Source organism: Apium graveolens, chromosome 8, assembly GCF_009905375.1.
Source record: "Apium graveolens cultivar Ventura chromosome 8, ASM990537v1, whole genome shotgun sequence".
NCBI lineage: Eukaryota > Viridiplantae > Streptophyta > Magnoliopsida > Apiales > Apiaceae > Apium > Apium graveolens.
The window spans coordinates 258,508,064-258,526,366 of record NC_133654.1 but is presented as its reverse complement, the minus strand read 5'-3'; the positions used below and the strand labels follow the sequence as shown (position 1 = coordinate 258,526,366).

Sequence of the window (18,303 nt, the reverse complement as noted above, 5' to 3'; positions counted from 1 at the left end):
AGGTTTACAATAATTAATGCCATTTTTCAAGCTTTGTACAATATCGGAACGAGGAGGAGCCTAGAATAATAAACATTTGGTTCCCGGCAGAAATTAGACATATTCAATAAAAATACAGACATATTAGCAATGATACTTGTGGCCGCATAAAGAGTCCCGGAAGATATCCGAATCATCTGGTTGAGATCACAGCAAATAAGAGCACAAAGCAGCAAAGCACCCATTTAAACATTTGAGGTTTCGAATAATTTCTACTTTGATGGTCAATATGAAAATTCTTACACAGCAAAGTAGTCAAGTACTAATTTTTTCTCCCCCCCCCCCCCAAAAAAACAGAAGAGCACACACATACACATCATAATATATATTTTCTCTTGTATAGAATCAACACTCCTCTATCTCTTTTACTGTACTAAGTTATCAGTACTTCTTGTATGTTTGTGGTAGTGTGCTCCTGTACTACTATAAGAATTGGACTGACTTTTAGATGAAATAAAAGTTAAAGATAATTCAAGCAGAAATCCAGAGCATACTTTAGCTAAATGAAAGCAGATGAGCAACATGACCAAACGTGTGGTCTAATTTGTAAATCCCCTTTTATCAGTCATCTACAATAATTGTGACTACAGTGTGTAAACAAAACAGAAGAACAAATGCAAATGCTTGGAAACAATATCCCACAAGTATTTATGGTTCTTATTTTCTATATATAATCTTCAAATTGGATTTTAAACAAAAAAAATTGTAAGGTGTAGAATCGTACAAGACTTTTACATAAAATGGAAAGTTAGAGATACCCCTAAGCCAATAAAAAGTTTATCATATAATGAACACTCCTCTTGATTCTAGTTTAACAATTATCAAACATGGATAATGTGATTCGACAATTTATACAATAATAAAAAAATGAAGAAGCTGCTTATAAGCAAAATTAATATAAAAAATTGGGGAAGGAAACAAGAAGATACCAAAGTTAATAGAAACCTCTTCTCCTGCTTTAACCCCCCCCTAGCTTCAAGCACGCAAAAATTCTGCAACACCAGCTCGAAAAAATCGAAGCACAAAGACGCAGACCCAACAAAACATCACGACTAAATTAACCCAGAAAAAAACCAGCTCCCACACAAACAAATTTGATCCACCCATACTTTCAAATAGGCTCATTTAGTTCCTAATTAGACCAGCTACTAAAAACACAAAATTGAAGTGAATGGGTAGAAATGAAAAGCAGGGGGTTTAGACCTGAATGTCACGATCGCTGAGAGAGAAAGGGAGAGGAGCAACATGAGCCATTTGAGTAGTAAGCTGCGAATTAGCACAAGGAGTAATCACACCGAGAGGATTGTGTTTACGATGATATCCAGATGTTAAGTTGCTTAGGGTTTCACATTGGGCCGAGCCTTTGTTAAATGGGCTACCATACCATCTGTTGAAAACTTTATTATATATAAAAGGGGTTCATACTTTATTATAAAATATAAATATGAATATAAATAATGATGGAATCATGTAAAAATAAATATCTGTATAGTTGTATTAACCAAAAACATATATAAAATTTAATAAATTACAAAGTCTAACCTAATCCTAATTCACATCCTAATCTTAAAAAAATATTTAAAATTTAGAAAATTATCAAATACACGAAAAATCTAAATTCTCTACTCACGTATATATTTTTAATTTTTCATTTTAATAGTAAGGCATCACTTTCACAAGTACAGCTAATTAGTGTTTAGTCCTCAATGGTCCAACGGTATGGATGTCAATAGATATATATATATATATATTAGTGATATAACCAAAATTTCATATCAAAATAATTATATCTGGTTTGCCATTTTAACAGTCAAAAATCAATTTGACTAGTACAACTAACTAGTGTTTAGTACTGAATTGCTGTTTCGATTTTTTCAAAAATATTTTTCATTGGTCCAGCCGTATAGATGTCAATAGATATATATATATATATATTAATGATATAACCAGAGTTTCAGATCAAAATTATTTCATTTGGTTTGTCATTTTAAGAGTCAAACATCAGTTTGACTAGTACAACTAACTGGTATTTAGTCGTGAATTGGTGTTTAAATTTTTTCAAAAGTATTTTTCATCGGTCCAACCGTATGGATGTCAATAAATATATATATTAGTGATATAACCAAAATTTCATATCAAAATAATTTTATTTGATTTGCCATTTTAATAGTCAAACATCAGTTTGACTAGTACAACTAACTGGTGTTTAGTCCTGAATTGGTGTTTCAATTTTCTCAAAAATATTTTTCATCGGTCTAACCATATGGATGTCATAAAATATATATATTAGTGATATAACCAAAATTTCATATCAAAATAATTTTATTTGATTTGTCATTTTAACAGTCAAACATTTGTTTGACTAGTACAACTAACTGGTGTTTAGTCCTGAATTGGTGTTTCGATTTTCTCAAAAATATTTTTCATCGGTCCAACGGTATGGATGGAAATAGATAAATATATATTAGTGATATAACCAAAATTTCATATCAAAATAATTTTATTTGATTTGCCATTTTAAGAGTCAAACATGAGTTTGACTAGTATAACTAACTGGTCTTTAGTCCTGAATTGGTGTTTCGATTTTTTCAAAAATATTTTTCATCGGTCCAACCGTATGAATTTCAATAGATATTGATATTACTTATATAACCAGAGTTTTAGATCAATATAATTTTATTCGGTTTGCCATTTTAACAGTCAAACATGAGTTTGACTAGTACAACTAACTAGTGTTTAGTCCTGGATTGGTGTTTCTATTTTTTTAAAAATATTTTTTATCGATCCAACCGTATGGATGTCAATAGATATATATATATATATATATATATATATATTAGTGATATAACCAAAATTTAATATCAAAATAATTCTATTTGGTTTGCCATTTTAATAGTCAAAAATCAGTTTGACTAGTATAACTAACTAGTGTTTCGTCCTCAATTGGTGTTTTGATTTTAAAAAAAATATTTTTCAGGGATCCAACCGTATAGATGTCAATAAATATATATATATTAGTAATATAATGAAAGTTTCAAATCAAAATAATTTTATTTAATTTTCCATTTTAATAGTCAGACATCAGTTTGACCTGTACAACTAATTAGTATTTAGTCTTGAATTGGTGTTTTATTTTTTATTTTTATAAATGTTTTCATCGATTCAACCGTATGGATGCTTATATATATATATATTGTTATGACCAAAATTTCATATCAAAATAATTTTATTTGGTTTGTCATTTTAAAAAGTCAAATATCGGTTAGACTTATATAGATAACTAGCATCAATTATATTTTTTAAACAAATAAAGGAATTTGAAAATTCTTATAGCGCATAATTTTTTTTTCAAGAACTAATTTTTTTTTTGGATAACTTTTATTCTCTCCCATATTCACAATTTCAAAATATTCACTAACATTTAAATAATTTTTTTTATTAAAAATTAAATTGAGAAAAGTTATAAATAAACCGAATTTCGTTGAAATATACCTTCAAAATGGGCGGGAAATTTCCCTCATTTTTTTTTTGAAAATTGCAAAAGTATGGATAAATTTTCCTCCAATTTTAAATATAAAATTTGACCGAAATCGGTTAAATTTAGGAGTGGCAAATAAATTACTTAGCGGGGAAATTCCCTCCATTTTGTTGGGGGGCTAAATTCGACCGGTAATTTTTTTTGGTCGAATTTAGGGGCTAAATTCGACCTGTTTAATTTCGACCGTTTTAATTTCAACCGTTTTCAGTTAAAATTGATTGTAAATACGACCGTTTAAATTCGACTAAGGCCGATCGAATTTAGCCGTGTCCAAAGGATTCGACCGCCTGCGGTCGAATTTAACCCCGATCGAATTTAAATCAGTTGTATTTAACCTTATTTTCTTGTAGTGCTGTCAGGAGTCTACCTTCCACAAATGCATTCTTTTTGTGCGATATAATCCGCCCCAAGCACTTCTTCAATCTATTTGACAACATCTTTGGTAAAATCCGCACAAGCACGTTACAAAGTGAAATGGGTCTCAAATCTCCCATTGTCTGTGGAATTTTTACTTTCAGACTCTAACAAACCAAAGTATCATCCTGTTGGTAAAGTGCCATCCTGCATAAATCTTTGAAAAAATATAATTACATCCTCTTGCACAATGTCTCAAAAAGCTTGATAGAGTCCTGGATTAAATCCATCAGGTTCACTTGACTTATCGGGATGCTTGGAGAACACTGCATTCTTAATCTCCTCCCCAGTGATTTCCGCTATCAGACCTTCATTATCTTCATCCGAAATCTGCTATACTACCTCCTGAGTTAACAGCTGTCCATCCCCATTTACTGCCGTAAATAGAAACACAAAATAATTCTCGATGACATATCTCACTCCCTCTGTCATTTCCTGCCATTCACCATATACATTTTTTATACGTTCCACCTTGTTTTTCTATCTTATAGACGCATACCGGTAAAAGAATTGGGTCTTTCTTTCCCATTCCCTCAACCAGTATTGTTTAGCTCTCTGTCGTCAATATATCTCTCGTTTTTCAAGTAAATTCAAAAACTCCCACTGCAAGTGATTATATCTCCGAATGCCACTTACATCTCTTCTAGCTCTGAGCTTTCATAACCAAGGTCTGTAATATTGGAATTGCCATTTAAATTTCTGACTGAAATCAGTTCCCCACTGATGTAATTTCTCTCCACATCCAAAGATTTTCTCCACAATATCAACATTGTCCTCCTTGCCCCATTCTTGTTGAATAATATTCTTACAATCCTGCTCTCTTAGCCAATTGTTCTCAAACTTAAACCTAGGCCCGCTCTGTATATGAACATTTTTATTAAGCTCCAATTGCAATAGCAAATGATCCGAAGTTGCAACATCCATTACTTAAACTTCTGCCATTGAAAAAGGTTCTTCCACTCAAAATTCTCAACCACCATGTCCAACCTTTCTTGAACCCAGTTATATTGACCCCCTAGATTTTTTTCCACATATATTTTTCTCCGATAAATCCAAGGTCAATAAGCTCGCATTCCTTTAACGTGTATGTGAATCCACTTAACAAATTTACTGGGTGATCTCGTCATTGAAGATGTTATTACTTCATTAACGATACATTCAAAATAATGGGTGCAACACTTTTGTAAGTTGGAAAAGATTCAAAATTCATTAATTTAACTATAATGTGAATCACTGATATCTTCCATCTCTTAAGTAGAGAATGAGCAGTTGTAGTTTTTATTTTTTTATGAACTAGGAAGATATTAATATCAGGAGGAGTAAATATTTATAATCTCTATATTTTTTAAAGTGTGGCTTTAACCTATTATTTAAAGTGAAATTGGAGAGTATTTTAACACTCCTATTTGGGGTGTTGTGGAGCTTAAACGTGTGTTGTCCAGTGTCCAGGCTCTAGATGCTACATGGAGTAAAAAATGAAAATTTTATATTTTTTAATATATTTCAATTGATGTGACATGTCAATCTCTTCTCGGTGTTCGTTTTACTATTTCTTTTTTTTTTATTTACTTTCTTTTCAGTCATAAACATATATATTTAGATTGGACTTAAAAACACTACTAATAGCAAGTCACTTATAAAAAATAGATAAATAGTCACTTTCAAAAATACAGTTTAGTTTTAATTATTTTTATTATATAACTTTATTAATTATTTGATCACATTTACATATATAAAAAAATTATTTTTTTTCTAATTATGCATTAGGCCTTATGGACAAAGTGAATGAATAAATGGTTTTAAATGTTATGCATTTTAAAATGAATAATACAAATTTTAAAAACTGTAATTTTAATTAATAATTTACTTTTATTGAAAATAATTTCAATTTCAAATTTTTGAATTTGAACCGCTCATTCAAACACCTACTCTGTGTACCATTACATCCAAATGGGATAAGAACTCAATCCAACCCAACCTAACCTAACCCCAACAAACCTAGTCCAACTCAACCCAACCTGTTACTCCTCAACCCCCAATCCAAATAAATCCTAAGAATGTCCCTCCTGAAAGATCAATGTGTTGTATTAGCCTTGGTATTGGCCTTGATATTATTCTTTCAGTAAGAGCAATGCCAGATGGCGGCCTGGAGTCAGTCGACCTTTCTGCAGGTTGAATGTTTGATGTTGTTACTGGGAAAGTGTGGCTTCCGAACGGATAATTGTTTGATGTTGGCCGGGGGAGCATCCATCCTCCTTGATTATTGCTCCATGTTTGGTAGGAGGTACCACCAAAGTTAAAGAAATTTATATTTTTACCTTCAGAGTGTTGGAAATTAGTTAATCTAAACTTGGTGTCTGAATAATGTTTTATTTGAATAAATTGTGTAGTTCAGAGTTGTTTGAATCAGTCGTCTAGTCGTTAGAGTATTTTTAGAAGAATTCAAGTAGTGGCCGGTAGATAGGAGTCTGTTATGTAGTTAACTATTTTCTGGCTACCACCTGCGTGTGGTTATCTACTTTAAATTCTTGTAATCGCTTATTTCTTTTGAAGGCAAGGGAACATTATTCCGAGCAAAGCTTATTTTTCAGTTTTAACAAACAAACAGCTAGTATATTCATAAGTTGAGTGCATGTGTTTTTCATTATTTTGGTATCAGAGCAGGTGTACATAACGTATGCCCAAGTATATGCCAAGAATGACAACGGAGAAGACTAAGCTGAAGGACGGTGCTCTTGGTTTGAACTATCCCATGTTGTCCAGGAGTAATTATACTGCTTGGGCCCTGAAAATAAAGGTCTTCATGAAAGCCCACGGCGTATGGGATGCTGTGGAGGTGAGTGAAAAGGATAAAGTGACAGTTTATGAGAAGCATGATCAGATCGCTCTTGCTACTATTTATCAAAGTATACCTGAGGATGTACTATTGTCAGTGGCTGAGAAAGAGAAAGTGAAAGAGGCGTGGGAACCGATAAAGACTATGTGTCAAGGCGCGGATCGTGCGAAGCAAGCCAAGGTTCAGACCTTGAAGAGTGAGTTTGAAAACTTGCATATGAAGGAGTCAGATCAACTGGACGAGTTTTGTATGAAATTGAACGGATTAGTGATAAATATTTGTGCTCTGGGTGAGACTGTTTCAGAGAGTTATGTTGTGAAGAGACTGTTTCGTGCAATGCCAGATAGGTATCTTCAGATTGTGTCAACGATTGAACAGTTTGGAGATCTAAACAAAATGACTGTCGAGGAGACCGTTGGCTCGCTCAAGACAAATGATGAACGAACCAAATGACAGAGTGATAGTGGAAAGGGGCAACTAATGCTTACTGAAGAAGAATGGTCAAGAAGCGAAAACACGGGTGGAAAACTACTGTTAACAAGAGAAGAGTGGATCAGTAAAGCAAACAAAACCGGAGGTGAAGGGTCCTGGACACAAAGGACTCGAAGTGCTGATACTCGAGGAAGGAATGGTGGTCGGGGAACTCGTGATAGGAGTACGTTGAGGTGTTACAACTGTGGGACGTATGGTCATTTTGCCTATGAGTGTCGCAAACCAAAGAAGGAGAAAGAGCAAAAACCAGAGGTGAATATGACTCAAGCTGAAGAAGATGAACCAGCATTGCTGTTAATGGAGAGTGACATTAAGGAAGGTGGTATAGTTCTGTTAAACGAAGAAAGGGTGACCCCTACACTCAGCAAGAAGAATGATGAGAGCAATATGTCCCAGGTGTGGTACTTAGACAATGGGGCTAGCCAACACATGACTGGAGAAAGGGGAAAGTTCAAGGAATTGGATGAAATAGTTACGGGACAAGTAAGATTTGGAGACGGCTCTACTGTTACTATTCGAGGCAAAGGGGTAGTATCATTTATATGCAAAAATGGTGAGGAATGGAATGTGCATGATGTATATTATATACCAACATTGTGTAATAATATATTGAGCCCAGGTCAATTATCTGAGGAGGGTTGCAAAGTGGTACTGGAAGAAGATCAATTGAGGGTTTATAAGCAAGGAGGAACGCTGCTCATGAGAGTTCAGAGATCTGCAAATAGACGGTATAAGATTAGTCTCGAGGAAAACAGGTCAATGTGTTGGTTATCAAAGGCTGAGGAGGAAACATGGCTGTGGCATACTCGCCTCGGACATGTTAACTTTAAAGCAATGGAATTGATGTCCAAGGAAGAGATGGCAGTTGGAATTCCTAATTTTTTTCAGCCAAAGAGGAAATGTGAGGGTTGCTTAATGTCCAAACAGGTTTGAAAGTCATTCCAATCCCAGGCACTATTCACAGCAAAGAAGCCACTAGAATTAATTCATGCAAACATCTATGGACCTATAACTCCCTCAACGCTACCAGAGAACAGGTACTTTCTTTTACTTGTCGATGATTGTACACGCAAAATGTGGATATATATGTTAAAAACAAAAGGTGAAGCTTTCGAGTCATTCAAAAGGTTTAAAGCACTGGTTGAAAGAGGAACGGAAAATAAAATAAAGATTCTGAAAACCGATAGGGGAGGAGAATTCTGTGGCCTTGAGTTCGATTCGTTTTGTGAAAGTATGGGCATTCAAAGGCACTATACGGCTCCGTACACTCCACAACAAAATAGAGTTGTGGAGCGAAGGAATCGTACAGTAGCAGCTATGACAAGGATTCTACTCAAAGGTTCAAAGCTGGCGTCTTATATGTGGGGTGAGGCAGCACGACATGCAATATATATTCTGAATCATTTGCCAACTAAAATACTGAAGGGGAAAACTCCATATGAAGCTTGGTGTGGACGAAAACCAGATATTAGTCACATCAAAGTGTTTGGTTGTGTTGCATACATAAAGATACCAGCGGTGTATACCAGGAAATTGGATGATAGAAGTAAGCATGTGGTATACTTGGGTAAGGAACCAGGAACAAAGGCAAATAATTTGTATGATCCAAGCAGTGGAACGTTACACATAAGCAGAGATACGGTGTTTCAAGAAGGAAATTTCTGGGATTGGAAAGAACAAGGAATTGGAGGTAAAGTGAGTTTTCCAGACCATGTTGCAGGGAACTTTGTGATCAAAAGCACTTGCAGTGAAGGTGATTGCAGTGAAAATGAGCATTTTTCTGCAAACACTTCGGAGCCAGCAACACCTACTCAATCAAGTGTGTCACGAAACTCTGATATGTCTAGTAATTCAGAGATGACTGCCGGAAATGAAAGTGCAGAATCATATGCAACTAGCAGTGCACCAGGGAGGTTCAGATTACTTAGCGAGATATATGACGACACAGAACAAATAGAGATTGCAGATGATCTATTGTTACTAAGTATTGAGGAGCCTAGCAGCTATGAAGAGGCAACACAGGAAGTTGAATGGAAGAAAGCTATGGATAGTGAACTGGACTCAATTGAGAGAAACAGAACTTGGGTTCTGACCGATTTGCCACCAGGTCACAGGGCAATTGGTTTAAAATGGGTATTCAAAATTAAAAGGGATGCAAATGGAGCGATTACAAATTATAAAGCAAGGTTTGTCGCCAAGGGATACGTTCAGAAACAAGGTATTGATTTCGAAGAAGCATTTGCACCAGTTACGAGGATGGAAACAGTACGTTTATTGTTAGCATTGGCTGCGAAAAAACGAATGGGAGGTTCATCACTTGGACGTTAAGTCAGCTTTTTTAAATGGTGACATACAAGAGGAAGTTTACGTGAAGCAGCCACAAGGATACGAAAAAGAAAACGAGGAACACAAAGTCTATAGATTGTTAAATGCTTTATATGGCTTAAGGCAGGCTCCACGAGCTTGGTATGCTCGGTTGAAGAAATTCCTTGAGAAGTTGGGATTTGTAAAGTGTCCGTATGAACATGCCGTCTACACAAACCGAGAAGGTAATGAATCTCTTATTGTTGGTGTTTATGTTGATGATTTATTAGTAACCGGAACAAGTGTTGCTAATATAATCAAATTCAAAGATCAAATGCGTACCGAATTCGACATGAGTGATATGGGGAAACTGGTATACTATCTTGGCATCGAGGTTGAACAGAGGAAGGGGTGTACTGAGTTGAAGCAAATGGCTTATGCAAAAAGGTTGCTTGAAAAAGCAGGTATGCAAGACTGTAACGAAACAAAATATCCTATGGATCCGAAGCTGATTTTGCATAAGGATGAAACTGGGAAAACAGTTGATCCAACTATGTTTAAGAGCCTAATTGGAGGTTTACGGTACCTGGCACATACCAGGCCTGATATTTCGTTTGTTGTAGGACTAATAAGTCGGTTTATGGAGAAACCTACTGTTTTACACCTGAATGCAACAAGAAGGGTACTACGTTATGTCAAAGGAACACTGGAGTATGGTTTGAAGTACATGAAAGGCACTGGTAATCATATGTTGACTGGGTTTTCCGACAGCGACTATGCAAGCAGTTGTACTGACAGGAGAAGTACGAGTGGGATGGCGTTCTATCCCAATGAAAGCTTGATAACTTGGATCTCGCAGAAACAACGGTGTGTGGCATTATCAACCTGTGAAGCAGAGTTTATGGATGCAACTGCAGCAGCATGCCAAGGTATTTGGTTGCAGAAATTGTTGAGTCAAGTTACAGATATAGTTCCAGGACCCGTGACAATCTACATTGATAATAAGTCAGCCATAGATTTGGCGAAAAATCCTGTTTTCCATGGGCGGAGTAAGCACATTGATGTACGTTATCACTTTATTCGTGAATGTGTGAATCGTGGGAAAATTGTGATTAGTTATATCAGATCTGAGAAGCAGTGTGCAGACATTCTCACTAAAGCTATGTCAACAGCAAAGTTCGAAGAGATGAGGAAACTACTGGGAATAAGAACCTGGCGAAGTAAGTTTAGATTACGGGGGGAATGTGTTGGAAATTAGTTAATCTAAACTTGGTGTCTGAATAATGTTTTATTTGAATAAATTGTGTAGTTCAGAGTTGTTTGAATCAGTCGTCTAGTCGTTAGAGTATTTTTAGAAGAATAAGATGCAGTCATCAAGTAGTGGCCTGTAGATAGGACTCTGTTATGTAGTTAACTATTTTCTGGCTACCACCTGCGTGTGGTTATCTACTTTAAATTCTTGTAATCGCTTATTTTTTTGAAGGCAAGGGAACATTATTCCGAGCAAAGCTTATTTTTCAGTTTTAACAAACAAACAACTAGTATATTCATAAGTTGAGTGCATGTGTTTTTCATTACAGAGCATGTGATTATAGTATATGATGTTGGAATAATCTTAAATTTAGTTATTAATTATTTTTTTTTATTTTAGTTCAGTATTTATGTTTTAAATTTGAATAACTCAGCTGTCATCCCATGTAAACAGCAAAGACTTAGTCGTAGAAGTAGTTTCAGTATTTGCAGGATCGTGGAGGTAGGTGTAGTGCTGTTTGGTAAGTAGTTGCTGATTTTTATGAGTCCATATCTCCTAGTTACCTTATATATATGTGTGTAATCTTATTAAGTAATAGATAGCAGTACAAGTTCTCTGCAAAATGTAAGTGTCTTCTTTTTTTCTCTAAGTTTTTTCGACATTGGCATCAGAGCCATATGATCTGGGGCTTATAAAACTCTTATAAAAATACACATATACATATATATATATTATCCTTAATATTTTCCATGGCATCAAACAATTTCTCCATCTCTATTCCATTATTCAAGGGAGATCATTATAATTCATGGGCTATTAAAATGAAATCATATTTGAAAGCTATGAGTTTGTGGGAAGCAATCGATAGTGATGTTGAGCCAACCCTTCTTCCACAAAATCCAACAGTAGCCCAAATCAAAAAACGTGATGAAGAAGTGGCTAGAGAAGCAAAGGCACTTTCATGTCTACATTCGGCTGTGTCGGAAGAGATCTTTACAACTATTATGGGTTGTGATACTCCTAAAGAAGCATGGACAAAAATTAAGGAAGAATTTGAAGGCAATCAACAAACCATACTGATGCAAATTCTGAACCTCAAGAGAGAGTTTGAGATGATGAGAATGAAAAATCATGAAGGCGTCAAGGAATATGGGAGTAGGTTGATGTCCATTGTTAACCAAATCAAACTACTTGGTGGAAATTTCTCAAGTCAAAGAGTAGTGGACAAACTTTTAGTGACTCTTCCTGAGAGGTATGAAACTAAAATTTCCTCACTTGAAGATACTAAAGATCTTTCAAAATTAACAGTTTCAGAATTGATCAATTCACTTCACGCCGTGGACCAAAGGAGTTCAATGAGGGAGGAAGAAATTGGAGGAAAAAATGAGGGACTGCTATTATCTAAAGCTTCATCCTCAAAAGGCACAGGTAACAGTGTTCAATGCAACCATTGTCATAAGATGGGAGATGAAGAAAAAGACTGCTGGTACAAAGGAAAGCCACAATGCTACAAATGCAAAAAATATGGGCATCTGGCAAAGAATTGTAGATTTCAGAATGATGAAGAAAGGATGGCACAATTGATCGAGGGAGAACCACTCCTTTAGAATTGTGGAGAGAAAGTGCTCCAAAGTGTTTTTGGAGAGAAGTGCTCCAAAGTGTTTTTGATGAGAAAGTGCATCAAAATTGATGGTGGTGAGAAGTGCATCACAGGCAAAGAGAAAGTACTTCGTAAATTTAAGATTATGAGGGTGAATGTTGGAATAATCTTAAATTTAGTTATTAATTATTTGTTTTTTATTTTAGTTCAGCATTTATGTTTTAAATTTGAATAACTCAGCTGTCATCCCATGTAAACAGCAAAGACTTAGTCGTAGAAGTAGTTTCAGTATTTGCAGGATCGTGGAGGTAGTGTAGTGCTGTTTGGTAAGTAGTTGCTGGTTTTTAGGAGTCCATATCTCCTAGTTACCTTATATATATGTGTGTAATCTTATTAAGTAATAGATAGCAGTACAAGTTTTCTGCAAAATGTAGGTGTCTTCTTTTTTTCTCTAAGTTTTTTCGATATATGAATCTGAAACCAACAGGAGATGATCATAACCGTACTTACCGTTCTGGTTGGCTGGTGTCTAGCATTTTGTCCACCATAATTTTCCGGTAGTACTACTGCCGGTGACTGAAGTGCCTGATTTTCCACATCCCCGTCAACTGGTTGAAAAAGTTCTGGAAAGAGGGATAGGTTGTTTGGAACGTAAGAATTAATAGACCAGGAAATTTGATTTGCTCTTATTGTTAGACATCTTTCAAGTGCTGGAGAAAAATGTCCAAAGTTCTGCTGCAAAATATTAATATATGTTTTCATGCCATTAAACAAAGTAGAGAGGAAACACAAAACAATCTTAAGAGAGGAAGGTAAGGGTTATTAAAAAAATAGTACAGATACATGGTAAAATTTAAATTTCATCAAAACTTAGAAGTATCATATACGAAGAATACATGCTAAAATCACATGCACATAATCACTCTCTCATTAGTCTAACCCAAAAATAAATATGTGTTGGTTTGGGTCAGAACGAACAATATCATACTAATGTGAAGTTATGACATGGGGCTTAGCAAACCCAACAAGTAGCAGGTTATAACTATCTAGAATAATATCAAACTGAGCTTCTGTCGAATCAAGATATATAAATACACAAAACAAATGATAAAATAAACTGGGACAATTTTTATTGAACTGACAAAATATAGTCTCTAAGTTTCATGAAATTACATGTAAAGAAATATAAACTAGCTGACAGTTATCAACTCCTAAAAACAAGTAACTAGTCTCCTGCAACTACTTCAATACTTCCACGATCCTACAAATACTGAAACTAATCCTATGACCATTTCTCAGCTACACACAAGGACACCTACCGCTGACTTATTCAAATGATCAAAAGGGAGCCAAATTTAAATTACTACCAACAAACACCCCCTTAATCTAAATTTGGTTATGCAGATTCCTGATACCCAGTAACCCGCGCAATCTCTCAAACTTCACGGTAGCCATAGCTTTAATTAACACGTTTGCACGCTGGTCACCTGTTCGAACATGCTTGATCACAACTTCACCACGTTCAACACATTTCTTTTGAGCTTATACACCCATTTCAGACCAATCGGTCTGTGTCCTGAGGGCAATTCTATGAGCTTCCAGGTGTCATTCTTTTCGATAGCTTCTATTTCACTCCTCATCGCATTCTTCCAAGCTCTCTCTTTTGCAGTTTGATTATATGTTGCTGGTTCCTCAATGGCCAGAAACAGCAGTTCTTCTCCAAGTTCCACCTCTTCCGTAGTTTCATAAATATCACTTAATGACCTGAATCTCTTAGATGTATAGCTTGCGTCGGATTCCTCAGAGCTGTCTTCACTTGTTTCAGATGATGTTGATGACTGGATAGGAGTTTCTTCTGTCATAGCTTCTCCCGTGACCTCATCATCTAGTCCGTCAATAGAGAATTGAATATGAGCCCTTTCAGCCTGCTCATGTCCATTCTCTGTAGTGGTATTCCAGTTCCACGACTTAGACTCCACAAATACAACATCCCTGCTTACTAAGACTCTCTTCTCATCTGGATCATAAAGTCGACGGGCTTTTGTACCAGGCTCTCTTCCAAAATAGACAATATACTTGCTCTGATCATCTAATTTTTTTGTGTGAATGCTTGTTATCTTCATATATGCACAGCTGCCAAAAATCCTGATATGACTGATATCAGGCTTTGACTCGTACCATACTTCATATGGTGTGTAAACCGACAGAGCACGTGTAGGTAATCTATTAAGAACATATACAGCATGTCGTACAACCTCAGCCCAAAACTCTGATGGAACCTGCTTCTCTTTTAGAAAACTTCTGGCCATTGCCACAACAATTCTGTTCCTCCGTTCCACCATGCCATTCTGCTGCGGGGAATATGGAGCAGTATAGTGTCTGAGAATTCCAGCATCTTCACAATAGCTCGTGAATAGTGATGAACAAAATTCACCCCCTCTGTCCGTACGAAAAGTCTTGATCCTTTTCTCAGACCCATTCTCAACGAGTGCTTTAAGTTTTTAAACGTCTCAAAAGCTTCATCTTTAGTTGACAAAAAATACACCCACATGATGCTTCTGAAATCATTTACTAAAAGCATAAAGTACCTCTTTCCAGATGGCGTTGGTAGTGATATCAGCCCGCATATATCACCATGAACCAACTCAAGTGCTTTATTGGACATATAGTTCGACTGACATGGAAAAGAGTTCCTCGTTTGCTTGGCCATTAGACACCCCTTGCATGCTTCCTTAGGATGCACTAGCTTTGGCAGCCCCATTGCCATGCTATTTCTTTCCATCAGACTTAATGAATTTAAATTTACATGTCCCAGGCGAGAATGCCAGAGCCACGACTTTTCTTCCGTCTTCGAGAGTAAGCAAACACTCTGTGATTCCTCTAGCATGACACCTCCAGCACTCTGTGAATCCTCTAGCAAAATCTTATACAAACGATTCGCTGATCTCTGAACCTTCATTAGCAGTCTTCCATCACTGTCATATACCCATAAGAATTCTCCCTCTAGCACTACCTTATTCCCTTGTTCTGACATTTTTCCAAGGCTCAAGATATTGCTGCATAAAGTTGGAATATAGAACACATTATTAAAAACCTTTACTTCTCCTGTTTTGCACTTAAACGAGATTGATCGTTTCCCTTTAGTGTCTACAGTCGACCCATCTCCAAATTTTACTTCACCTGTCACAGCTTCGTCTAATTTCAAAAATTTTGTTTTGTCTTCCGTCATGTGGTTACTCGCACCATTATCTAAATACCACAGTTGTGAAAGCTTTCTTTCTTTCTCGGTTGGCTTCAACTTGGGCTTAACATTTTCTTCATTTAGCAGCACCATCCTTGTTTTGTTCTCATCCAATTCAGACAACAATAGCGCCGGTTCATCATCCTTGATTTGTACCAAGTTTGCTTCTGATCTGTGGTTCCTCTCTCTTTGTGGTCGTTTGCACTCTGCAGCATAGTGCCTTGTCACGTTACAGTTAAAGCACCTCACAGTACTTCTATCACGTCCAGCACCATCTCCCCTATTCTGGTATGCCCGCCCAGTTCGTCCCCTAAAGTTTGACTGACCATCTGCAGATTCCTTGTTGCTTCTCTTCAACCAGTCCTCTCAAGTGAGTAAAAGCTTGTTTTCACCCTTTTCGCGTTTAATCCATTCATCCTCTATCAACAATAACTTGTTTCCTCCAGTCTTAGTTTTACTCTTCAATCTCTTCTCGTGTGCCTGTAGCGACCCAATGGCTTCTTCAACTGACATACTTTCCAAGTCCCCAAACTACTCTATTGTAGAAGCAATCTGCAGAAACCTAGATGGAACAACACGAAGTAGCTTCTTGACGACATACGATTCACCCATTTCTTCTACCAAAGCTCGAATAGTAGACACCAGACCATTCAGTTTCATGTAAAAGTCTTCAAGTCGTTCACTATCATCCATACGAAGTGACTCAAACTCCGCCTTTAATGTTTGGATCTTGGCCCTTTTCACCCTAGCAGCTCCCTGGGACATCAATCTAATAGCTTCCCATCCTTCCTTCGCTGTTTTTTCCAGCTATTGACAACAACATATCCTCAGGTATGCCCTGGTAAATCATAGCCAAGGAAACCTTATCAATCTTGTCATCCAGCGGTGCCTTTGCATTACTTGGTTCCACAGCAGTCCACACTCCTTGAGCTTGCATAAAGACCTTCATCTTCAATGCCCATGCTGTGTAGTTACTCTTTGCTAATACTGGATAGGTTAAACCTATCGATCCCGCCTTTGCCTTACCTGTGTCCATTTCTTAGTCTTTGTCGTGAGTATTGCTGATATCTTGCTCTGATACCAAATGTAGAATCAAGATATATAAATACACAAAACAAATGATAAAATAAACTGGGACAATTTTTAATGAACTAACAAAATACAGTCTCTAAGCTTCATGAAATTACATGTAAAGAAATATAAACTAGCTGACAGTTATCAACTCCTAAAAACAAGTAACTAGTCTTTTGCAACTACTTCACTACTTTCACGATCCTACAAGTACTGAAACTAATCCTATGACCATTTCTCAGCTACACACAAGGACACCTACCGCTGACTTATTCAAATGATCAAAAGGGAGCCAAATTTAAATTACTACCAACAGCTTCCAGATGGGCCCGAGAAAAAGATGGATGGGCTAACCCAGTATGAACTCAAGGAAAAGGAAGGTGGGCTTTATAATATAGGGCCTAGGGGCCGGTAGATTGTCGGATGGAATTCCAACTATTGGACAAGGAGAGCCAGATCACAAAGTCAGGTGACACATTCGACAGGTGTCATATGTAAAAGGGGTGATTGTTAAGAATTGTCCCACGGGAGCGACATATTTCTATTAAATAAAGAGTCAGTGACCCGGTCCAAAGGGACAATATCATACCTGGATTATGGCCTGCTCAGCAATCCAAACATTAACAAATTAAAATTTTTAAATAAATTAATAAAAAAAAAATTTAGGAGTAAATTATTTCTTACTCACAAAATAAAGACTTAATTCAAGATCCACTTACATGGGCATATGCACTATACAAAGATGAAAACTTTGACTCAATCACACAAAATGAAGGTTAATAAAAATATACAGATATATCTTTTACTCATATTACAATGTATAGAATTAACACCTTGTTTAAGAAAATTATAAGACATACATTTCCAGATAAAGATTTTATAAAACGCATATAGGAACACAAATTAATCATGTGAAAAACCTTGAAAACTGAGACAAAAAAGATAAATTAGCTGAAGTTCATTGGGACCTGGAGACTGTGTGGTATTAATATAAACAATACACATATGCATTGGAGGTGTAGATGAATAAAGTTCAATTTCTATAAATGTTAAGGTATGCTATTATTTTTTAAATTTCTATGAGTGTTTCAAAACTAGATAGAGTGGCATTAGTTTTTAAAATTATATGAGTATTTTTTTAAAATTTTATTAGTGTTTTAAAGTAACGTATAATTTTTTATTATTTTCTAAATTTCTAAGAGTGTTTTCTAAAGTATGATTTATTATTTTTAAAATCTCATAAATTTTAGATTTTTCTTGCCTTCTTTATTTTTCCAAAAGAAAGTTTTAAAATTATAGTTTTAATATGGTATATTTAATAATGTTATTATTTCGAAGGAAAATATAACCGACAATAATTCACATGATACACTTGAAGATTTTCAAATGATACCATGTATAATAAATATTACTTTATAAATATAAAAAAATAATTATTACTATTAGCCTTCAGGTCAGTGAAGTCAATACATCTCATCCACTGTTCATTAGCCTTCTTTACCATTATAGTAATTGC

The 18,303-nt window shown here is 35.7% G+C and overlaps 3 protein-coding genes across 3 annotated transcripts in view; all 3 read left to right on the top strand.

Moving 5' to 3' along the window:
* Window positions 1–6,146: 6,146 nt before the first annotated feature.
* Window positions 6,147–18,303, top strand: part of LOC141678418 (uncharacterized) — a 30,707-nt gene continuing 18,550 nt past the window's right edge. Inside the window, exon 1 of the transcript XR_012557745.1 lies at window positions 6,147–6,275. The gene's annotated coding sequence lies outside the window, so the exon portion shown is untranslated. The remainder of the gene's footprint in view (window positions 6,276–18,303) is intronic.
* On the top strand, window positions 6,669–7,280 carry LOC141680731 (uncharacterized). Its single transcript, XM_074486870.1, has one exon. It carries the CDS (start codon window positions 6,669–6,671, stop codon window positions 7,278–7,280), a length of 612 nt encoding a protein of 203 aa, XP_074342971.1.
* LOC141680730 (uncharacterized) lies at window positions 11,697–12,482 on the top strand. The gene has a single exon (XM_074486868.1). It carries the CDS (start codon window positions 11,697–11,699, stop codon window positions 12,480–12,482), a length of 786 nt encoding a protein of 261 aa, XP_074342969.1.